General features: G+C 39.6%; 2 protein-coding genes across 4 annotated transcripts in view; one reads left to right on the plus strand and one right to left on the minus strand.

Moving 5' to 3' along the window:
* Positions 1-21,088, minus strand: part of ATR (ATR serine/threonine kinase) — a 115,257-nt gene extending 94,169 nt beyond the window's left edge. For 2 of the 3 annotated variants that reach the window (XR_007135455.1, XM_047783940.1), the window contains exons 1-9: positions 20,863-21,088; positions 11,769-11,860; positions 9,585-9,734; positions 6,192-7,069; positions 5,202-5,380; positions 4,583-4,774; positions 2,134-2,324; positions 1,475-1,627; positions 392-584 (exon numbers count right to left, since the gene is read on the minus strand). Coding sequence is in view for 2 of the 3 variants with exons in the window: in XM_047783940.1 (XP_047639896.1) it covers positions 392-584; positions 1,475-1,627; positions 2,134-2,324; positions 4,583-4,774; positions 5,202-5,380; positions 6,192-7,069; positions 9,585-9,734; positions 11,769-11,860; positions 20,863-20,921 (2,087 nt within the window). In the remaining variant the exon portion in view is untranslated. The remainder of the gene's footprint in view (positions 1-391; positions 585-1,474; positions 1,628-2,133; positions 2,325-4,582; positions 4,775-5,201; positions 5,381-6,191; positions 7,070-9,584; positions 9,735-11,768; positions 11,861-20,862) is intronic. The other variant, XM_047783927.1, reaches the window with a different exon arrangement.
* A 66-nt stretch (positions 21,089-21,154) lies between these two features.
* Positions 21,155-24,339, plus strand: part of PLS1 (plastin 1) — a 139,641-nt gene continuing 136,456 nt past the window's right edge. The window contains exon 1 of the mRNA XM_047783951.1: positions 21,155-21,202. The gene's annotated coding sequence lies outside the window, so the exon portion shown is untranslated. The remainder of the gene's footprint in view (positions 21,203-24,339) is intronic.

Below are 24,339 nucleotides of genomic sequence, written 5' to 3' on the forward strand. Positions count from 1 at the left end.
AAAAATAAAAATAAAAACAACATTTGCTCTACATAGCCAAAAATAAACATAAATTTGCATATATGATATGTCCAATAAAGTTATATATTCAAATTAAAATATTTTTATACTTTTTTTTTTGTCTTTTTGCTATTTCTTGGGCCACTCCCTCGGCATATGGAGGTTCCCAGGCTAGGGGTCCAATCGGAGCTGTAGCTGCTGGCCTACGCCAGAGCCACAGCAACGAGGGATCCGAGCCGCATCTGCAACCTACACCACAGCTCAAGGCAACGGCGGATCGTTAACCCACTGAGCAAGGGCAGGGACCAAACCCGCAACCTCATGGTTCCTAGTCGGATTCGTTAACCACCGCGCCACGACGGGAACTCCAAATTAAAATATTAATACATACATGAGAATCTTGGGAACTCTGTTACAAGAATTCTGCTGCTGCAATAAGATAAAAAATCCACGAATACAACTTGTCCGGATTACTTCATGGGAGTTTTGTAGGGCCCAGCTGTAAACTGCTGTTCTCCACTCAAAGTATATTCTTCTTGGAAACAGAGTTAGAAGAAACACACATCGTGATTGTGCCTGTGGTGCTGAAAAAATTAAGTCTATTAAACAAGATTTCTAAGTGTTAAATATATATATATACACACACACACACACATTTATTCTTTGTTGTAACGCCAAGTAACTTTTAAAATACACATAGTATTTAAGGAGTTCCTGTCATGGCTCAGCGGTAATGAACCTGACTAGTATCCATGGGGATGTGGGTTCAATCCCTGGCCTTGCTCAGTGGGTTAAGGATCCGGTGTTGCCATGAGCTGTGGTGTAGGTCAAAAACATGGCTTGGATCCCGCATTGCTATGGTTGTGGTGTCAGCCAGCAAATGCAGATCCGATTCGAACCCTAGCCTGGGAACTTCCATATGCCGCTGTGAGGCCCTAAAAGGTGAAATATATATATATATATATATATATATATATATATATATATATATATTTTTTTTTTTTTTAATTAAAAGCTCCTCTTCCAAATAAAATATGCACTGAAAAAGGTCTATGTACAATCTTACCTGTCAGGGAAATCCAAATTGAAAATCATACCCATCAGATGGCAAAAAGATTGCATATTTATTTTGATAGTTACATCTCTGACATTCCTTTTTCTTTTTCTAAGATAGCAAAAATTTTAAAATCTGTCAATGCCAAGTGCTGGTGAGGACATGAAACAATAGGTACTCATATATTCTGCTAACAGGAATGTAAAGTGGAATGACATCTTTGGAGAACAATGTGGCAGAATAGAATAGAGGATGTACAAATTCTGTAATTTATTCCTTTCTGCATGTCTAACTCCTTTTTGAACTATTAAAAAATGTAACTTCTCTTGTAATTATTGAAAAAATAGAAGTGACAGGTGTTAAGTCATACAGAGGAAAGATTAAAAAAAACCACACACATAGAATTTTGTGACCACTTACAGTAGCTGTCTGAAATTCTCTGGCTTAACGATAGAAGATCAGTGGCAAACGTGGTCAACCTTAAAGAGCCATCATCAGAATGGGAATAAATCCATGGAAGCGAGAGCATTCCACATAAATCTTCCAGGATATGATCTTCAAATGACGTTTTTACTACAAGAACACACAATGGATGATTAATTACATATTTTCCTTAATTATCTTTTCCTTCATCATATTTACCTATGCCTTTTTTTGACTAAAAAGAGACATTCTACACACACTAAGTGGAATTACAGTAAACATTCAATAAACAGGGGTTCTTAACATAGAGATGATGTTCTGAGGTCTGTGAAACCAAAGGAATTAAAAGTGACTTTATAAAAACATGCATTTATACATTTTTTTAGGAGAAAGATCATAGCATTCTTCAGATTCTCAAATCAAAAATTTTTAAATTACAAATAATTTCTACTTACTGAAATAGAACAATAAATCAAAATATTACACAAATAATTTTGGAACTTACAAGTTACTGATAAACCTCATAGAATTGAAAACAAGAAAAAACTTTAGGGTATTCCCAACATTTGTGCATTTAGGCATGATGCAAAAGAGAAAACATTTCTATACTGATTACCTTGAAAAGTTATTTTGCTCTATTGCTTATTTATACTCACCTTGAATATACATTAAAGCATCATATATTTTCATGACTTTGTCAATAACTGTCTCCAGGTCAGGTTTCTGAACAGATTCCAACAAAGTCCTACAGCTCTTAAGCACTTTTGTGTAAAACTCCAAAGACATCCATGTTATCACTTCTGAAGGTTTTTTCTTACATGTCTGTTGACAGTCCTTGAAATTACAGCTGTAGTTAAAACATTTTTAAGGCACAGAATTAAAATGAATTTTGTTATAGTCAAAACTAATACTGCAGCAAGCCAAAAGAAATTCAAACTATAAAACCTATTAACTTTAAACCAGTTCAAAGCAAATGTGCATAAGACTTAATATATCATTATTATTTTAGGTTTAATCTCTTATGTCAGTCTAAATCACTCTTAGGATTTGGTAATTAAAATTAATCTACAAAGTTCCTGTCGTGGCTCAGTGGTTAACAAATCTGACTAGCATCCATGAGGATGCAGGTTCCATGCCTGGCCTTGCTCAGTGGGTTAAGGATCTGGAGTTGCCATAAACTGTGGTGCAGATTGCAGACATGGCTCAGATCCTATGTTGCTGTAGCTGTGGCGTAGACCAGTGGCTACAACTCGGATTAGACCCCTAGCCTGGGAACCTCCATATGCCTTAGGTGCGGCCCTAAAAAGCCAAAAATAAAAAATAAAATTAATACAATAGGAGTTCCCACTGTGGTTCAGCAGGTTAAGAACCCAACTAGCATCCATGAGGATGCAGTCTGATCCCTGGCCTCACTCAGTGGGTTAAGGATCTGGCATTAATGTGAGCTCTGCTGTAGGTCACAGATGTGGCTTGGATCTGGCATTGCTGTGGCTGGGATGTAGGCCAGCAGCTGCAGCTCTGATTCAATGCCTACTCTGGAAACTTCCACATGCCCCACTTGCAGCCCTAAAAAGAAAAAAAAAAATTAATCAACGATATTTAAATGTGACATGTCCAGGCTTTAAAATAACATAAGATAAACCTGTGTAAACCCTTTTTTAATAATAGGACAAAAGCAGACTTCACCCTAAGTATAGCTATTCTTTCAAGTTATCTCACATTCCAAATTTAATGCAATCTAATTATTATAGTTTTTAAGGCCACATCCATGACAATACGGAAGTTCCCAGGCTAGGGGTCGAATTGGAGCTATAGCTGCCAGCCTACACCACAGCTCATGGCAACCCCAGATCCTTAACTCACTAAGCGAATCCAGGGATCTAATCCATGTCCATGAATATTAGTTGGGTTCATTACTGCTAAGCCCAGTAGTGACCTCCCTATAGTTCTTTAAAAATCTCCTTCATAACTTTGTATTAACTATTTAAGTGTGAGTCAGGAAATACAGAATGAATGATCTTGTAAAAAATGAACAAGGAGTGTTAGTCTATAATGTGGCAGTAAAAATAAGACTAAATCTTCAAAGAGGGTCCACACTTTGTTTCTTCTGATGGAATAATTACCTTATGCTAAGAATACTAGACTGGAAATATACACCTAACGAGTTCTAAATTCCTACTTTTATTATTGACGGGCAAAGGTCTTTAGACTAAATATTTGGTTAGAAGAGCACTGGCTTTTGAAATGTATAAAAATGTGTTCTGCTACTCTGTAATCATATATGCCCAGGAAAGTTAGTTTAGGCTTCAAACAAAAAAGGGCCTCAATTTCTCTGAGCCTCAATTTCTAAGAGCCTCAATTTCTAATGTGTAAAATGGACATAAGAGCATTTTCTTCATAAAACTGTTGTAAAGATTAAATAAGATATGTATAGTACTTAACACAGTACCTGGCATTTAGTGAGTGCTTAATCAAAATTTTTTTTTATCATTTTAGGGCCATACCCATGGCATATAAAGGTTTCCAGGCTAGGGGTCGAATTGGAGCCATACCTGCTGGCCTATGCCACAGCAATGCCAGATCTGAGCCACATCTGCAACCTAACACCATAGCTCATGGCAATGCCAGATCCTTAACCCACTCAGGGAGGAAAGGGATCCAACCTGCGTCCTCATGGATACTAGTCAGACTTGTTTCCGCTGAACCATGATGGGAATGCTTAAAATAAATTTTTTTTTTGCCTTTTAGGGCCGCACCTGAGGCATATGGAAGTTCCCAGGCTAGGGGTCGAATCGGAGCTACGGCTGCCAGCCTATGCCACAGTCAGAGCAATGCAGGATCCAAGCCACATCTGTGACCTACACCACAGCACACAGCAATGCCAGATCCTTAACCCACCGAGCAAGGCCAGGGATTGAACCCACATCCTGATGGATTCTAGTCAGGTTTGTTAACCACTGAGCCATGAAGGGAACTCCTAAAAAATTTTTATTTCACTGAAAAGTTTGTGTTCCAAGGTCACAAAAATCAAGTAAAGAGGTCTCCTAAAACAATAAATTCAAATTTATTACATGAAATCCACCCAGAAAATGCAAGTTGTTTTACCAGTCCATGTTTTGATGAGAACAATGAACAGTACACAGAGCAGTCAGTTGTAGGATGACAGAGATTCCTTCTAATGTCTCAATAACTGGATTCTTCAAATTATTGAATTCAAGGAAATTCTGAAGGGATTCAGCTTTCTGTTTCAGTGAATTCCATAATATGCTCTTTTTGTTCACATCCACATGTTTAAATCTGTAATTAATTATAACCAGAGTATAAAGGTATTCATATTCAATACAAATTTTGCTCACATATGAAAAATACTTAAAACAAAAGACAGCATGTAATGGCAACTACTGAAATTTAAAACAACTTTTACAGTTGGCTGAAAAATGAGTATTCTTTGACTACATTACAAAAAATAGTTTGTTAACATTTTTAAAATAGCTGATCTATCATCTCAAGATTTTTCATGTGTTAAAAAGTTAAATTAGCCATGAAATCTTTTACACTGGAATAGACTACAAAAAGAAATATTAAAATATTTTAAGCATTCCTTTGACAACCTATAGAAAGAAAAAAAATGCACTCCGTGTATTTAAGTCAAAGAATTTAAAGTGATTTTTAAGTGAATAAAGTTTTATTAAGTGGCTAAATACAAACTGAATCAAAGTCATACTCCTCAGTCTGTTTTGGTGCTCTCTTGGAAACATTTAGAGATGAGCTGAGTCGACGCCGTTTGGGTGATAGTCCATCACTATTACTGCTGAGGTTTTCCTGTTGAATTTGGCACTGAACCTTCTCAATGATTTCCATACTTTCCATTTTCAAGGCTGCATAAAGTGGGCCCAACAAATACTGAGGAAGCAAAAATAATTTTAAGGTAAGTTTATATTATTCACAGATAGCAAAAATGCATTAGGTATTAGTTATAAGATTTCACATAAGGTTTTTAATAAGGTTGCTCTGAAATATAGTCTCATCAAGCAAAACAAAGACCTAAATTAATCTATACTATTTCAGAGTCTATAAATAGACACATATATAGAACTATGGTTCTATAGTCTTAGATGGCCTCAGACAACTCCTTCTCTCTCTAATCTGTTTTTCACTTGACCACAATGGCACAAAGAAAAATTCTTAATTCCTAAAGGGAACCACTAACTTCTTTCATACTACAAATTTAGCAAGACTTACAGATAAAATAAACTATTTAATCAACTTATTGCATATCTACTTTATTGTACTACCTGTCTCCCATACTCCAAAAAAGGGCATAATTTGACATGACTAGTACTATATACCTATAGGTTTTCTAAAAGTAATTGCTACAACCTGTCAAAGAAAAATCCATGTGTGTGCTCAAAGTTTTTACAATTAAGTTGATAACTGACCCTCTTTTAATTAATAATGCAACAAACTCTACTTTAAAACATTCTACTGCCTTGGCAGTTCATTACCAATGTAGTGAACAAATCTTTCTGAAATCCAATTAAAAATCCATAATAGGAAGCCAAAGTAGATTATCAAAGTCATCCCATTTTGAATGTGCATTTGTATTATTAAAGATACTCTATCTTCTCATTATTACATTTGCATATATGCATACAATGAATGTATGCATACATACAGAATACATACTTAACAAGTAATCTTAAAAAAGACTTACCTCTGCTTCTACCTGAACCCCAAGCACATCCACAAGAGTTCTACAAATATTTCTCACATACACCTTCCTGACTTGTAAAGCAGATTCATACCCAGCTGGCACATATTTAAAGAAATACTGCAGCAAGTGGCATAAAGCTGCTTTTAGCAAATCAGACTTAAGCTGCACAAGCACACCATCTTCAAACATGACACAGAGTTTTTCTAGCAGCATATTTAAATAGACAGGCTCAATATTTCTATAAGCTTCTGCTTCAAAGGGGAATAGTGTCTTTATTAGCTTTGACAATGGCTCTTCATAGAGTTTCAGCTGGTCAGCATCCATGTCTACAAGGTGCTTTAATAATTCCAAAAATGAACTGAAGAAAGTGCTGGCTGGTTGTGCTGGTAGTCCTCCAAGCTCAAAGAGTTCAGTTAAAAGCCTAATTGCTAAGGCTTTAATTTTTGCACTACCACACTCTAGCAGAACACAACCAATCCGCCAAAGCAAAAGTTCTTGTCTTCTAAAAAACACAGTTGCAATAATACGAATAAGAACCGTTAATAAAGTGACTTCAAGAAACTCTAAATTTTGCATGTTCATAAACTGCAAAGGAGCTGGTTGTAAATATCCCACATGTTCATCTAATTGACTTAAAAATCGGCTAACTACCACTGGCCATTCCACAAAGTGTCCCGCTGCATCTCTTTTGTGGAGGTAAATCAAGTCTTCAAAAAGATGTAATAATTCCTTTGTCAGTACTCCAAAAATAGTAGGACTCTTGCTTTTAAAAAGAAACAATAATGAGCAGATGACTTCACAGATTTTCTTGTGTAACACATGACAGGATGGAGTTGCTGCAATCCGCAAAAGCCTTGTTATGATCCAATTACTGAATTCTTTGAAATAAAAAAATAAAAAAGATATTAAGTACATCAGGAGGCTAATTAATTTGTTAAATGCTTGATGACTTATTTTTAAGGTATAAACTTCACTAACAAAATACTCAAACACTCCCTACACAATGAAAACATAATAATTTAGAATACCAATTCTGGAGTCTGATAAGTTCCTAGCTTTCCACTTGTTAATTCTGTGAACTTTTCATTTCTCTAAACCTCTGTAACTTCATCTATGAAAGGGGAATAATGACATTACTTTATATTTTACCATGATCAAGGAAGACAATATATGTGAAATTCTCAGCATTGTGCCTTAAGTTAAATAAATGCTCAATTAATAGTAATTTTCACTCCTTCAACAAATATTATTGAGTTGCGACTCTGTTCCAGGTGCATAAGAACAAATCAGTCATAGTCCTGCCTTCATGATTCTTAAAATATAGGTTCTTAAACTTAAGTGCAACTAAGAGATATACTTTATATCATGACCCAGTATACATATGCATATTTGTTTTATTTAAATAAATGAAACAAAAGCTTCATGAAATAATACTTACAACATGCAAAGTACTGTATTTTCTATTCAATTATATGACATCTTCATTTTATAATCTATTATTTAAAAATCAGTGTAGCAGATAATACAAAGAGGTATTTATAATACAGTTTAATAACTACCATGGTAGATGAAATGAAGAATACCTCTGTACTACAGAGTATAAAGAAAGCACAACTGGAGTTCCTGTCGTGGCGCAGTGGTTAACGAATCCGACTAGGAACCATGAGGTTGCGGGTTCGGTCCCTGGCCTTGCTCAGTGGGTTAACGATCTGCCGTTGCCGTGAGCTGTGGTGTAGGTTGCAGACGCGGCTCGGATCCAGCGTTGCTGTGGCTCTGGCGCAGGCCCGTGGCTATAGCTCCGATTCGCCTCCTAGCCTGGGAACCTCCATATGCCGCGGGAGTGGCCCAAGAAATAGCAAAAAGACAAAAAAAAAAAGAAAGAAAGAAAGCACAACTCAGCCAGTCCTAAGGTAGGCAGTCAGTAATGGTCAGAAAAGACTTGGAGGACATGTATCAAAGTTGAGTCTTGAAATTCAGACCAAAAAATTTAAAATACTCTATGCATCGTACAGAGAAAAAAGATGTTTGCTTTACATTTCTTTTCTTTTCTTTTTTTTTTTTGTCTTTTCATCTTTTCTAGGGCCACAGCCACGGCATATGGAGGTTCCCAGGCTAGGGGTCTAATCGGAGCTACAGCTGCTGGCCTACGCCAGAGCCACAGCAATGCAGGATCCGAGCCAGGTCTGTGACCAATGCCACAGCTCACAGCAACACTGGATCCTTAACCCACTGAGCGAGGCCAGGGATCGAACCCTCAACCTCATGGTTCCTAGTCGGATTCGTTTCCGCTGTGCCACAACAGTGGAAAAGGTAAGGATAAAGCCTAGAAAAAAGCTTCAACATCTAGAATAGGAATCAGCAAACTTGTTTTTTTCTTTTTTTGTTTTTTAGGGACACAGCCATGGCATATGGAAGTTCCCAGTCTAGAGGTCAAATAGGAGCTGCAGCTGCCAGCCTAAGCCACAGCCACAGCAATGTGGGATCTGAGCAGCATCTGCAACCTACACCCCAGCTCACAGCACAGCTGGATCCCCAACCCACTGAGCAAGGCCAGGGATTGAACAAGCATCGTCACTTATACTAGTTGGATTAATTTCTGCTACACCACAACGGGAATTTCCAGCAAACTTGTTCTTTTTTTTTCTTTTTTTTTTTTTTTGTCTTTTTGCCATTTCTTGGGCCACTCCCTTGGCATATGGAGGTTCCCAGGCTAGGGGTCGAATTGGAGCTGTAGCCACCGGCCTGCGCCAGAGCCACAGCAACGCAGGATTCGAGCCTCATCTGCAACCTACACCACAGCTCATGGCAACGCCGGATCCTTAACCCGCTGAGCAAGGCCAGGGATTGAACCCATGACCTCATGGTTCCTAGTCGGATTCGTTAACCACTGAGCCACAATGGGAACTCCCAGCAGCAAACTTGTTCTTAAAGGACCAAACAGTAAATGTTTTAGGCTTGAGGTCCATATGGTCTCCATGTCAACTACTCAGTGTTGCCTTTGAGTAGCTGCAGACAGTAAGTAAATGAATGAGCATGGCTGTGTTCCAATAAAACTTTGTTCCCAGAAACAGGAGGCCAGACTGTAGGCATGGTGTATTAACAGCTGATCAAGAAGAAAGAGATTACTAAAAAGAGAATAAAGATAACTGCTTAAGTGTTCAATGTCATATAAACATATTCAATGACTTCTGCTACATTCTGGGTATCTAGTTCATAGCAAAAGAAAATAAGGATTCATGAAATAAAACTAACCATCATCATTTTGTACCCTCAAGTTATAGCAAATTTGACCAAATTACGTATAACAATATGTACGGTATATTTCAGAAAAGCAGAAGAGGCTAGAATTCATAAAAGAGATTGCAAATGAATGCACAAAACAGCAGAACTTACCAATACAACTACTTTTGGCTTCATTTTGTCCATGGCTTCCATTCACATTTACAAACATAAGTGGGGAAGACTTCATGATATGCTGGATGAAATCAAGCAACATCACAGAGGTTGGCTGAGAGTCGGTTTTCTTTACAAGTTCCACAGCAACTAAAAAAATAAAAGTTTCATTTTAAAGACTCGGGACAATCGACAGATGATTGGATTTGGAAGATGTGGTATATATACACAATGGAATACTACTCAGCCATAAAAAAGAATGACATAATGCCATTTGTAGCAACATGGATGGAACCAGAGAATCTCATACTGAGTGAAATGAGCCAGAAAGACAAAGACAAATACCATATGATATCACTTATAACTGGAATCTAATATCCAGCACAAATGAACATCTCCTCAGAAAAGAAAATCATGGACTTGGAGAAGAGACTTGTGGCTGCCTGATGGGAGGGGGAGGGAGTGGGAGGGATCAGGAGCTTGGGCTTATCAGACACAACTTAGAATAGATTTACAAGGAGATCCTGCTGAATAGCACTGAGAACTTTGTCTAGATACTCATGTTGCAACAGAAGAAAGGGTGGGGGAAAAAATGTAATTGTAATGTATACATGTAAGGATAACCTGACCCCCTTGCTGTACAGTGGGAAAATAAAAAAAAAATTATAAAAAAAAATAAAATAAAATATTCTCAAGACTCAACTATAACAAACCAAACTGATGTTTAAACTATGTATGCGTATTGAATAGACAACTCACCATTGAGGATATTTGAATGGAAAAATAAACATTTTCAATGAAAAATAAAAATAAAAATAAAATAAATAAATAAAGACTCAGGACAAATTTTAAGACTCAGTCCTTCTGTTAAGAAACTAGACTTTGGAGTTCCCATTGTGGCTCAGTGGAAACAAATCCGACTGGTATCCATGAGGACTCAGGTTCCATCCCAGGCCTTGCTTAATGGGTTAAGGATCCAGCGTTGCTGTGAGCTGGGGTGTAGCTTGCAGACGTGGCTTGGATCTGGCATTGCTGTGGCTGTGGCTTAGGCCAGTGGCTACAGCTCCAATTCAACCCCTCACCTGGGAACCTCTAAATGCCTCAGGTACAGGGCCTATAAAAGAAAAAGAAAAAAGAAAAAGAAAAAGAAAACAAAGAAACTAGATTTTGGTGACAGAATTATGTCCAAAACAGTGCTCACAATAAACTGATGGAGCTAAACACTAAAATCCTATCTTTCTAATTTTAAACGTTAAATAGTCACTTACATTCAACTATTCTATATCCACTCACCAAACATGTGCTATAGGCCTACAACATGCCTGGCATTGTGTTAAAATCTGAAGATTAATAAAAAATAACAGCCCTCACAATGAGGTGAGAGTTAGACAAATAAACTAGAATTATAATACAATAGGTTGACTACATTAATCCATTAATAGAGGAGACAAGTGTCTGGCAAGATGCCGTGAAAGAGCTGATTCCTAAATGATGAGTCGGTCAAGCAGAGAGGGAAAGGGCAAGTAGTCTAAACAGTACCATATGAAAACATATCTTGCAAATACTCAGTAATCCTTTCTTATTTTTCAACAACTCATAATTTTATTGATTGAAAAAAGGCCAAATGAGTATTAAAAAGTCATAAAATCAGTGTCAAATTTGGAATTAAATTTATAAACCATGAGCCAAATGCCTATATTACCTTGTTCGTATAATTTTAACAGACGTGCCACATACGACACCATCTTACCAAGTTAAAAATATTTGTGCTTTAGATTGCCGCAGGAAATAGTTGATTCAACAACTCAGAAAAATCTTACACAAAGTCGCCAACTCTTAAAGTGGTTTCTTTTAATGACATTTGCTGTTTCTCAACCACTGACATAAGACCTAGCTAAAATAAAACTAGACAAATATTTTATCTACAATAATATTACATATTAAAGAAAAACTCATAGCCAGCAGCAAAAAAAATCTAGAAACAAAGAGGAAAACATAATTACTTTAAAAGCCTAAATCATATTATATAACAAGTAATACTGTAAATAATTTGTTTATAAACTGTCATAAATACTATTTATCTAAAATTATTTACATAGAGAAAAATGCTAGTATCATGTTGTATACATGGAAAAGAATACAATTTAATTTATAAAACTCATGTAAGAAATAATTGTTTCTTACCAACGTTTACATCTGTAAGTATTCGGTCAATGAACTGGCATAGAATTTGTCTTGGCTTCTGTACAACGGTATTATATTCCTCTGGACTGGCACTAAAATACAAACAGAATGTATTTAACCTTTAATGGGACTCACTATTTCATTTGCAAAAATTCTCTAAAATTGAACTTACCAAACATGTTTATTTTTAGTGTTAATAATGAGATTATTCTTCTGCAAAGTATCCAATCTGCAAAGACTAGACCTGCCCTGCCCAATACGGTGGCCTTTATCACATGCAGCTATTGAGAACCTGAAATGTCATTAGTCCAAACTAAGATGTGCTAGTATAAAACACATATTGAATTTTGAATATTTGGTACCAAGATGTATTATAGATTGCATTAATAATTTTATATTAATTACATGTTGCAATGATACTATCTGGCTATACTGAGTTAAATAATATATATTATTAAAACTTTTTTGGAGGGGTCTTTTTGTCTCTTTAGGACCACATTCGAGGTTCCCAGGCTAGGGGTCTAATAGGAGCTGTAGCCGCCAGCCTACACCACAGCCACAGCAAAGCACGATCTGAGTCACGTCTGTGACTTACACCACAGCTCATGGCAATGCTGGATCCTCAACCCTCTGAGCGAGACCAGGGATTGAACCCATGTCCTCATGGATGCTAGCTGGGTTCGTTAACTGCTGAGCCATAATGGAAACTATTAAAATGTCTTTTCAGCTATTTTCTTTTTGTAATGTAGCTACTAGAAAATTTTAAATTACACACATGGCTTGCATTATATTTCTATTGAGCAGTGCTGATCTAGACTTTTGGAAAACCTAAAGAAAACAGTTTCTTCAACAAATAAATTTCAAGGGAAAAAAGAGAGAAGAAACCTATCATGAAGACTTAAAAACTGTATCAACCAATTATAATGTATGATCCTACAATGGATTCTGAATCAGAAATAAAAACTGGAGTTCCTGTCGTGGCGCAGTGGTTAACGAATCCGACTAGGAACCATGAGGTTGCGGGTTCGGTCCCTGCCCTTGCTCAGTGGCTTAACGATCCGCCGTTGCCGTGAGCTGTGGTGTAGGTTGCAGACGTGGCTCGGATCCCGCGTTGCTGTGGCTCTGGCGTAGGCCGGTGGCTACAGCTCCGATTCAACCCCTAGCCTGGGAACCTCCATATGCCGTGGGAGCGGCCCAAGAAATAGCAACAACAACAACAACAACAAAAAAAAAAAAAAGAAAAAAAAAGAAATAAAAACTAACAGTAAACTATATATTACAATTGGGAAAAACTGAACACAGACTAGATGAACAGTTTGATGCGAAGAAATTATATTTTTAAGAGTTCCCTGGTAGCCTAGTGGTTAAGTGTCTGGAATTGTCACTGCTGTGGCTCAGGTCACTGGGGTGGTGTGGGTTTGATTCTTGGCTCAGGAACTTCTTCATATAAGGCCAAAAAAATAAAACCAAAAAACAACTTATACCATCTATACAGCCCTGTAAAACGTACATATATTTTCCCACTTATCTCAAACAATACTAAAAGAAAAAATGAGAAGATTAATTTTCTTGATTATTCAATCACAAAGTCCAATCCTAATTGTTTACATATAGGATCCATGGCAACTACAGCTGGTACATGCCATGATGGAAACAGTCCTGGTACATAGTAAGCAGTGAAAAAAATGTGTTCAATGAATTAATGGTTCATAAGAATCTTTCTGAAGCTTGCGGCTCTTTAACCTTAATGCATAATCTTCTGGGCCTGTGCAGTATCTACTTATTCTCTACCACTAAACCACAGGCTCCTAGAAGTGGGAGACTATATTTTATTTCTCTATGAATTCCTGTAGCACCACCAGACCACAGGCTCCTACAGGAGAGAAAATGTGTTTGATTTCTCTTTGCATCCCCTATAGCCCACCTAGAACTGTGTCCTGCTTGACTGAAAACAACTAAGTTATTAGTGAAGTTAACAAACACAAGTAATGCAAACCCTTGGTAAATAGAATTAAAGAATATAGTTGTATTTGTATGTTAAAGAGAAAAAACTTGGTGTTATTTATCTTATTATTTAAACCAGCTTTGCCCAATAGAAACATAATGCAAGTCGCAGTTGTAATTTTAAATTTTTGTTACAATAAGAATGTAAAAAAAAAAAAGCAATTTTTTTTCCGGGCTGCACCTGCAGCATATGGAGGTTTCTGGCTAGGGGTCTAATAGGAGCTGCAGCTGCCAGCCTACACTACAGCCATAGCAATATGGGATCCATCTGCATCTGCGACTTACACCACAGCTCAGAGCCACACCAGATCCTTAATCCACTGAGCGAGATCAGGGATCGAACCAGCATCCTTCATGGATCCTAGTCAGGTTTGTTAACCACTGAGCCACGAAGGGAACTCCAAAAACAAGCAATTTTAATCACAACAATATATCCAAAATATTATTTGTTCAAGTAATTAATATAAAAATTTTTACTGAAATTGTTTACATTCCTTTTTGGGGAGGGGGTGTTAGGTCATTAAAACCCAGTATCTTTATATTTGGAGCACATCTCAATTTAGATTAGCACATGTGAAATGCTCAATGGCCACATTTGGCTAGTAGTGTCCTGAGTATACCGTAGGACATCACAAATTTAAATATAACAAAAAGTTTTTAAGTCTAAAATTACAAGCTAACATGAATTGTGTTAGACAAAGTTAGGAGATTTTGTCATAAACCAAGTATAATCTGACAAGCGACATTTAAAAATGTGGTAGAAGAGTTCCTGTCGTGGCTCAGTGGTTAATGAATCCAACTAGGAACCATGAGGATACGGGTTCGATCCCTGGCCTCACTCAGTGGGTTGAGGATCCGGCATTGCCTGAGCTGTGGTGTAGGTGGCAGATGTAGCTCGGATCCCTAGTTGCTGTGGCTCTGGCATAGGCCGGCGGCTACAGCTCCGATTCGACCCCTAGCCTGGGAACCTCCACATGCCGCAGGTGCAGCCCTAGAAAAGGCAAAACGACAAAATAAATAAATAAAAATGTGGTAGAGAGGAACCAGGATTGTGGGTGGTAGTCACAGTTTTCTATAAAGTTTAACTTTGTAAAAAGATTATGCATTCACATGTCATTTGTATAATTTTTAAAAATCAGTTTTTAATAAAGGTAAAGTGATTATCATTCATTAGCTGTACTATCAGAATAAAGAAACTCATGAGAGAGTAAGCACTTTTTTTTTTTTGGTCTTTTTTTCTTTTCTAGGGCCACACCCGAGGCATATGGAGGTTCCCAGGCTAGGGGTCTAATCGGAGCTGTAGCCTCCAGCCTATGCCAGATCCACAGCAACATGGGATCCGAGCTGTGTCTGCGACCTACACCACATCTCACAGCAACACTGGGTCCTTAACCCACTGAACGAGGACAGGGATCGAACGGGAAACCTAATGGTTCCCAGTCGGATTCATTAACCACTGCGCCACGACGGGAACTCCCAGAATTCACAGTTTAAAAGACAAAAAACGTAAACAGGCAATTTTAACACCACACAGTTAGGTATTAACAGAGCCAACATAGTAGTTCCCGTCGTGGCTCAGTAGTCAACGAATCAGACTAGGAACCATGAGGTTGTGGGTTCGATCCCTGGCCTTGCTCAGTGGGTTAACGATCCGGCGTTGCCATGAGCTGTGATGTAGGTCACAGACACGGCTCAGATCCTGTGTTGCTGTGGCTCTGGCATAGGCTGGTGGCTACAGCTCCGATCCGACCCCTAGCCTGGGAACCTCCATATGCCGCAGGAGCAGCCCTAGAAAAGGCAAAAAGACAAAATAAATAAATAAATAAATAAATAAATAAATAAACAAACAAACAAACAAACAAACAAACCAGAGCCAATATAGAACATAAGAGGGACACTCAGTGAGTTTCCTGGTGGTATAGTGGTTAGGATTCCGTGCTTTCACTGCTGTGGCCTAGGTTAAATCCCTGGTCTGAGAACTCAAATTCCCACATCAAGCTGCTGCACACTGCAGCCAAAAAAAGGGGGACCCTCAGCTCAAGCAGGACCTATCAGTCAAGGCTCCCTGGAGGAGGTGATACAAAGCTGAGTCCCTTTGGGGCTTGGTAGGTAAAATAAGGAAGGAAGGAGAGTATCCCAAGAGGAGGAAACAACATGTGCAAAGGCTCAGGAACAAAAACATAAGCTGCTCTAAAAACTATAAGAGGTTCTAGCTACATGGCCACAGAAGAGGGAGGCAGTAGCTGGAAATGAAGAGGGAAGAAAAGGTGGAAGCTGAAAGGGCCCACTAAGGAGTTTGGACTTTGTACTCAAGGCAATGGGACACGGAAGGTTAAAGTGAAGGTCTTTAAAATGTGAATTAAATTATATTCTTTCCCTGTTTAAAACATCTGAATAGCTTTCCACTGAACTTAAAAGAGAATGTAGCACCTCATTATGCCCTATAACATGCTAAAGGATCTGGCCCCTGCTTACTCCTCCATCCCTAATTAACACCATTACCCTCTTTGGCCTCCATGTTCTAGATTTCTTCCTCTTCTTTAAAAAGTAGGCTCCTTCCCATCTAGAGATCTCTGCATTTCCTATTCCAGCTCAGACACTTTTCTTCCCAGTTTAACATGACTGGTTTCTTTTCACCATCCAAACCTCCTCTAGTGGCTAATGTTGCTGCTCTACAGCTCTTCATCTCCCTCCTACTCATTGCCCATTTAATATATATTCATTGCTGTTTAGGGCTATACCCACAGCATATGGAGGTTCCCAGGCTAGGGCCTACACCAGAGCCACAGCAATGCCAGATCTGAGCCACATCTGCCACCTATACCACAGTTCAGGGCAATGCCGAATCCTTAACCCACTGAGCAAGGCCAGGGATCAAACCCGCAACCTCATGGTTCCTAGTCAGATTCGTTTCCGCTGTGCCATGATGGGAACTCCATCCCCATTTAATATTTTAATGGCAATTATCACTACTGGAAAATATCTTGTGATCATAAACTAATTTTAAACAGGAAGATCAGAGAAGTCTCTTAGAAACAATATATGAATGGAAATAGCCAGTGTTAAGACAGAAGAAACAACAGTGCAAGGGAATGAAGGTGGGAGTGACTTTTGTGTATTTGAAAGAGAAGGCCAGTGTTGTTGGAGTAGAGTGAGTAAGGGAGGTACAAAAGCCCAAGGGTCAGAGGTAGGCAGAGGCCAGATTATAAAGGAATTTAGAGGCCTTGGGATGGAGTTTAGATTTTATTCTAGGTGTGCTGGAAAACCAAAGGTAGATTTTTGATCAGGAGAGTAATGTTATATAATCTACGTATGATTTATAGTTGTAAAAATCACTTTGGTTGCTGAGTGGGAAATCCACTATAAATGGGTAAAAGTGGAAAAAGAAAGATCAGCTAAGAAGTTACTCTAATAGCTCAGATAAGAAGTTATGGTGATAGTGGTGGAGATGGTTTTAAGTGTTTTTTCAAAGACAGGGTTAACAGGACTTGTTGATGATTATTAAGAGGTAAGGGGGAAAAAAATCAAGGATAACTCGCAGGCTTATTTTTCCTTTTTGACTGCATCCAAGACATGCAGAAGTTCCTGGGCCAGGGATCAAACTTGTGCCACAGCAGTGACAGTACCAAATCCTAAACCCACCAAGCCACCAGGGAATTCCCTTTTAGGCTTTTGATTGGTACATTTACAAATAAATAAGGACAGTAAATCAGGAGTTCTGCTTTGGATATGTTAATCTTCTTTTCTGGGTGTAGATGTTGAATAAACAACCTAATATATACCTCTGGGCTAGATATACATTTGGGAGTTATCAGCATTTAGATAGTATTTTTTTTTTCTTATCTTTTTTTTTGCTTTTTAAGGCCACTTGTGTGGCATATTGAAGTTCCTAGGCTAGGGGTCTAGTCAGAGCTGCTGCTGCCAGCCTACACCACAGCCACAGCAAAGCAGGATCCGAACCACATCTGCAACCTACACCACAGCTCATAGCAATGCAGGATCCTTGACCCACTGGGTGAGGCCAGGGATCAAACATACATGCTTGAGGATACTAGATGGGTTCGTTTCTGCTGAGCCACAACGGGAACTCCTAGATGGTATTTAAAGCCATGAGACTAGACAGAGTTACTGAGGAGAAGAGTTGTAGTGCAGTGGAAACTAATCCAACTAGTATCCATGAGGATGCAGGTTTGATCCCTGGCTTCGCTCAGTGGGTCCAGGAACCTGTGTTGCTGTGAGCTGTGGTGTAGGTCGCATATGCAGTACAGATCCTGCATTGCTGTGGCTAAGGCGCAGGCCAGCAGCTGTAGCTTCGATTTGACCCCTAGCCTGGATATATGCCATGGATGTGGTCTTAAAACGCAAAATAAATAAATAAATAAGGAAAGAGGACAAACGATGTAGCCTGAAAGCACATATGGAGCCAAGAATGACTCCTAGATTTCTAGTTTAGAAAAACAAGTGAACATGGTATCATTTACTGAGATATCTCCCTACTTCAGTGAATGAGAGGTATTTAAACAAAACAAAACTTTGGGAGGTTAGAACATACAGAGAATTTGTATTGGATATATTGTCTTAAATGCATGTAGGACACCCAGGGAACAACTAATGGGGTTATCAGAACAACTGCAGTATAGGTTGGATATAGTTTTATAGGAAATAGATATGGGAGACATGCATTTAGAGTCATCAAATAGCAGATGGTAGTTGACAGCAGGAAAATAGATGAGATCAAACAGAAAGACTGTAGAGAAAAGAGTGCTAATAGGAGTTCCCGTTGTGGCCCAGCAGGTTAAGAACACAACATATTGTCTATGAGGATGCAGGTTCAATCCCTGGCCTCATGCAGTGGGTTAAGGATCTGGTGTTACTGCAAGCTGCAACATAAGTTACAGATGCCGCTTAGATCCAGTGTTGCTGCAGCTGTGGTGCAGGCCTGGGAACTTCCATGTCCCACAGTGCAATCATGAAAAAAAAAAAAGAAAAAAAAAAGGGAGTGCTAACAGCAGAAAACATTGGAACAAAACTTATACCTGAGAGACAGAGGAAAAGGAGGCCATACATTTAAACAGTAACATCTTACTTTTTTCAGAAATCTAATTGCCATGGTCACTTAAGAAAAAGAAAAAAAAAATTAAGGAGAAAAAGACTTGATGGCTTGAATCTGAAATCTAGCTCTAATAATTGCTATCCTTTTGACTTTGTGACTCTGTTTCTTAATAAACAGTGATAATATTTGGTCCTTTCTATATCATGGAGATACTGTGTGAATGAATAAGCTGCAATGAAAAAGTCATGACAATTAAAAACTATTAGGTAATTCTCTATGGGTAAGTGTTTTTGTTTTTGTTTTTTTTTGTCTTTTTTGTCTTTTTTAGGGCCACACCCGCAGCATATGGAGGTTCCCAGGCTAGGGGTCTAATCAGAGCTGTAGCTGCCAGCCTACACCACAGCCACAGCAACGCCAGATCCGAGCTACATCTGCAACCTTCACCACAGCTCACGGCAATGCCGGATCCTTAACCCATTGAGCAAGGCCAGGGATCGAACCTCATGGTTCCTAGTCGGATTCGTTTCTGCTGCACCAGGACAGGAACTCCTAAGTTTTTTTTTTTTTCTATTCCTTCTCTTAAAATGGCTACAAATGAATCAAAGGTAACAAGCTCTGTTGATGAAAGAGACTATAAATAAATCCAAGATAGAATTATTTTTATCAACAAGTATCATACTGGAAGAGAGAAAAGGGAAGAGAAGTATTAATCAGCAAATTCTATATTAAAGAGGGGGGAGGGGGAGGGGAACACCCTGAGCTTTACATGGAGCCTGAAAGATGAAATAGGTACATCAACTTCCTGTGTGAACACCTGCCTTCATCTTCTTTAAGAAAGGTAAATGTTACTTTACAAAATGTTTACACAAGTATGATTGCAACACTCATGCCAAGGGGGAAAAAATCATACACACAAAAAGAGGATGATTCAGTTAAGACAAGCATGGTGCTGTCATTTATAACCTCTTATGTATGTAACTGAGGAAGACTAAATGTCAGTGTCTTGGTATGGCTAACAAGTGGAGAGGGACACAACTGCACTGCACAAAGAAAGGAAATTAAATATCACATGGGCTTAAAATCAGTTGTGGCTGTGTGCTAAGGTTTCAAACAATTTAAGAAATTGGAAAGCAACTATTCCAATTGATAGTTCAAATGCAGTAGTGGTACAAGCCCACTTTTCTATTCACAGTAGGTTACAAAAAAAAAAAAAATTTGAACAAACACCCTGTCTAGTCTTTAGGCCTGGTTGAGGAAAGGTTGTAGGTGTGTTGAAGGACAGCAGACATCAACATCTCTCCCTTCTGTTGCGGCAGGAAACTGGTTTACATGATTCTATTCTCAGGTTTACAGGGGAAAAAAAAAAAAAGCTATGCAAATGGAACATTAAATTATCTTCAAATTTTGGCTTCATTCTTGCACATTTATATTTTGCAGACGTTGTGGTCGATTCCTGGGATTTCTGATTGAACTAACGAATTGGGGACTGGATGATCAACATGAAAAGGGTCCCATCTCCAGAATGGCCTATGGTTTCACTTCTAAGAAAGACACAAACTGCTTTTTCCAGCAACTGGCCTTCCTTGCATAAAATCTGAACAAGTGATTTTTCATCCGAGGGCAGTTTGGGGACAAAACATAGAAAACAACAGAAACTGAGAAAAATCCACAGGTCAAGTACTCCATCAAGGAAAGAGGCTTTTGAGAAGCAAAGCAGTGAGTGTAGGGAAGTGATCAGAAAGTTACCATCCGGCGGGACCCTTCCTTCCCGCCGCAGAGGCAATCCCCTGGGGGTGCTGGTGGGGGAGGAGTTTCAGGGCGCCGCTGAGGTAAAGTGGGACCAGCAGACAGCCCTCCCCTCGGACCCGCATCTGGCGGGTCTGCGGCGAAGCCCCCAGTCCTTTTAACCGCTTCTCTGTAGGAGAAGCGCTCTAATCAGCCACGGAGTATCTCCACAAGGGCCCGGGTTGAGGGGATCGGAACTGGGACGCGCGCGGCTGGGGAGGGAGAGCACGTGAGATGCCGGCCTGGCCCTACCTGCCCAGCTCCCGCAGGGCCGGGATCATAGACGCCAACTCCAGACCATGCTCGCCCATGCTGAGGACATGCACCACCGGTCAACTACACCCAGGCGGGATCCTGGCGTCGCTACAACCACCTCTGATGAGAAAGCGCGGCGCCCGACGGTGCCTCGCGGGGCCCAAAACTCCTCCCGGAAGCCGTGCGGGCCCGCTCGCCAGGTCCTAGTTCTTTTCCGCGTAGGACCCGGTGGAGGCCGGGAGGCCGAAGGGGGTGGGGAGAGTGGGCGGGGCAAGGGGCGCGGCGCGCCAGAGGGTCAAGTTTCCCCAGTTGGGTTCGCTCTGAGACAGGCAGCTTGGTAAGTGGGCAGGCAAAAATCGTGAGAGTTTTGGTTTTTAGCTGCTCTGCTCTGTCACTCCCAAGCTTGGGAGGCTCAGAGAACCCAGACCCCGGGTCCAGGGAGGAAAGGGGCGTGGCGGGCACTAGCCCAGAATCCCTCGCATGACAAATGTGAAAAATGAGACAATTCAGCATCTAGAGCCCCAAGATCAGATCCAGGTCTCCCCAAAGACGCCCCCAGGTTCCCCATTTTCTTACTGTTCTCTTGACGGGTGTCTGAGAGGTATGGCGCAAAAGGTGGGCTCCTCCTTGTCCCAGCGGATATTTTTTCCCCTCAAATTGAAGTCTGCATTAGGTTTCCTTGAGGATACTCTCAAGTTTTTTCTTTCTTTCTTTTTTTTTGTTTTTTTGTTTTTTTTGTTTTTTTTTTTTGTTTGGTATGGCCGCAACCGCGACAGACGGAAGTCCCCTAGCCAGGGGTCAGATCCGAACGCAGCTGCAGCAGCGTTGGATCCTTTAACCCTCTGTGGCAGGCTGGTGACTGAACTCTCACCTCCATAGTGACCGGAGCTACTGCTTTCGGATTCTCAACCCATTGTGCCACAGCGGGAACTTATCAACCTTTAATATTTAAGAGGAGGGTTAAATTGTGTTTATTTGTGGCTCATCAAGTGAGCAACAGTATTGTGTGTATTTATGTCACCTTTACCTTTGGCGTCTATTACCTGTGGTTTAATTTTTAAGTAAATCAGTGGATTTTGGCTGTAGACATTTTGTAGCTCAACCCAGTTATTTTTATACGAAAAATGGTCATCATAAGAGGCTGTTAACATGTCAAAATTATGTTTAATCAGGCAAGGCCAGGCAGTGTATTTACCTTTGTTCCCTAACACAGGAGAATAATTGTTACACAGTATCTTAAGAAAAAAAAAAAAAAAAGGAGGGAGTTTCTGTTGTGGCTCAGGGGTAGCAAACCCTGCTAGTGTCCATGAGCACCCAGTGGGTTAAGAATCCCTGGCCTCACTCAGTGGGTTAAGAATCCCGTGTTGGCGCAAGCTGAGGTGTAGATGGCATACGCCTCTTGGATCTGGCCTAGCTGTGGTGGAGGCCAGCAGCATATGAAGGTCTGACTTGACCCCTAGGCTGGGAACCTCCATATGCCCTGGATGTGGCCCTAAAAAGACAAAAAAAAAAAAAGAAGTGGAATGACAGCCAAATAGGCTCCTGTCTCAGGGATTTCACGTTTGCTAAGCCCTCTGCCTTGACCTTAAATACTCCTCTTAAATACCCTTCTTTCATCACTTCTCTTCAAATGTTTGCTGAAATGTCACCAGAAAGCCTCATATGGACTAGCACACTTGCACTCACACTCTCTCCCCCTCCATCCTTGCTTTATTTTCCTTCATAGCACATAGAATCAAGTTATATATTAAATACTATTTTTTTGACTGTCTCTTCCAATTAGAATATAAGCTCCTTGAGAGCGGGATTTTGCTTAGATACCTGGGACCTAAAAGAGTGCTTGGAATATAGTTGGTATGTAGTAATTATTTGTTAAATACCAGAATGCTATAGTGGGTGTTAGAGCACCAGGGAAAGAAAGACGGTTGACTGAAGCAGTGACATTTCAAACAAGATTTATTGACCAGCAGAGTGGTTGGGAGCACTAAGCAAGAGGAACTCAGAGCTGCCGGCTGTTAGGAGAGATTCAGGTTTTATAGGCTGGGGGTTATGTGCTGAGTTCTGTAGGTCCAGGATGGTGGTTGAGGTCAATGTATAAAAATTTAACTTTCTCGAAGTCCCTGTTGTGGCGCAGTGGAAATGAATCTGACTAGGAACCATGAGGTTGTGGGTTTGATCCCTGGCCTCGCTCAGTGGGTTAAGGATCTGTTGTTGCCGTGAGCTGGCCTGCATTGCTGTGGCTGGGGTGTCAGCCGGTGTCTACAGCTCTGATTGGACCCCTAGCCTGGAAACACCATATGCTGTGCATGCTACCCTAAAAAGACCAAAAAAAAAAAAAATTAATTTTCTCTTTGGGCTGTCTTTGTCCTTGGGAAGTCAACCGCTTCATGGGCTTGGTTTTTCCACTTGTGGCGGTCCAGTGAAGTGGAGGCTGCAGGTCTGAGTCTGGGTGAGTCAATGAGTCATGCAGACTTATTCTTTTTTAGGTCTTCATTTCAGTTTCTACCTAAGAGTGGGCAAAACATGTGATTTTGAGTTGAGCCCCTATGCAAGTTCTCACGCCATCTGCTGGAAACTATAAAGTTGGTTGAGTTACTTAACCTCTTTGTTCTAAAATTTTTCATCTGTAAAATGAGATTATTAACATCTACTGCATAATGTTATAGTAAAGATAAAATAAGAGGTGGTAGTGTCCTACAGTGGAATGCCATTTCGTAGTTAAAATAAATGAAGTGTGAATTCTGAAAACAGTGTTGAGTGAAAAAAAGCAAAAGACAAAAGGATACATAACAGTATCAAGGCACTTACATACCTTTGAACTCACAAAATAAGGCTTTGTGTGAGTGAATTATGTATACATATATATATGATAAAAAAAATTTTCTTAATGGTTGGAAAGGCTATACATCAACTCCAGGAGAGTTGTACCTCTGGAGAAGGAGAGAAGGGATGTAATAATAAGTTTTCAATATATCTGTGAAGATTTTCTTTTAATAGGATTGGATTAATCATGACAAATTTAACGTTTACTATGTTTGGGTGACCTGCTGATGTCTCTCTAATTCTTCCGTTCAGATCTCTCTCAGATTTATATTTCATATGTCTACCTTTCTACTGCATTTTTTTCCTTGAGTTTTTTTCCCAGGCATTTTATTTTTAACTTTTTATTATGGACACTTTCAAGTATATATGAAAAATAGAATAGGAGTTCCCTGGTGGTGCAGCAGGTTAAGGATCTCGAGTTGTCACTGCTGTGCCTCCAGTTAACTGCTGTGGAACTTCTGCATATCCTGGGTGTAGCCAAAAAAAAAAAAAAAGTAGAGAGAGTAGACTAAGTAAACCCCCCACCTATGCCCATCATCCAACTTGAACAACTATTTACATGTATATGGCCAGTCTTCCTTTCATCTACAACCACCCCTCCCATTCCCCCTCCCTCTAACTGGATTATTTTAAAGAAATCTCAGACATCAT

Source organism: Phacochoerus africanus, chromosome 1 (genome assembly GCF_016906955.1).
Source record: "Phacochoerus africanus isolate WHEZ1 chromosome 1, ROS_Pafr_v1, whole genome shotgun sequence".
Taxonomy (NCBI): Eukaryota; Metazoa; Chordata; class Mammalia; order Artiodactyla; family Suidae; genus Phacochoerus; species Phacochoerus africanus.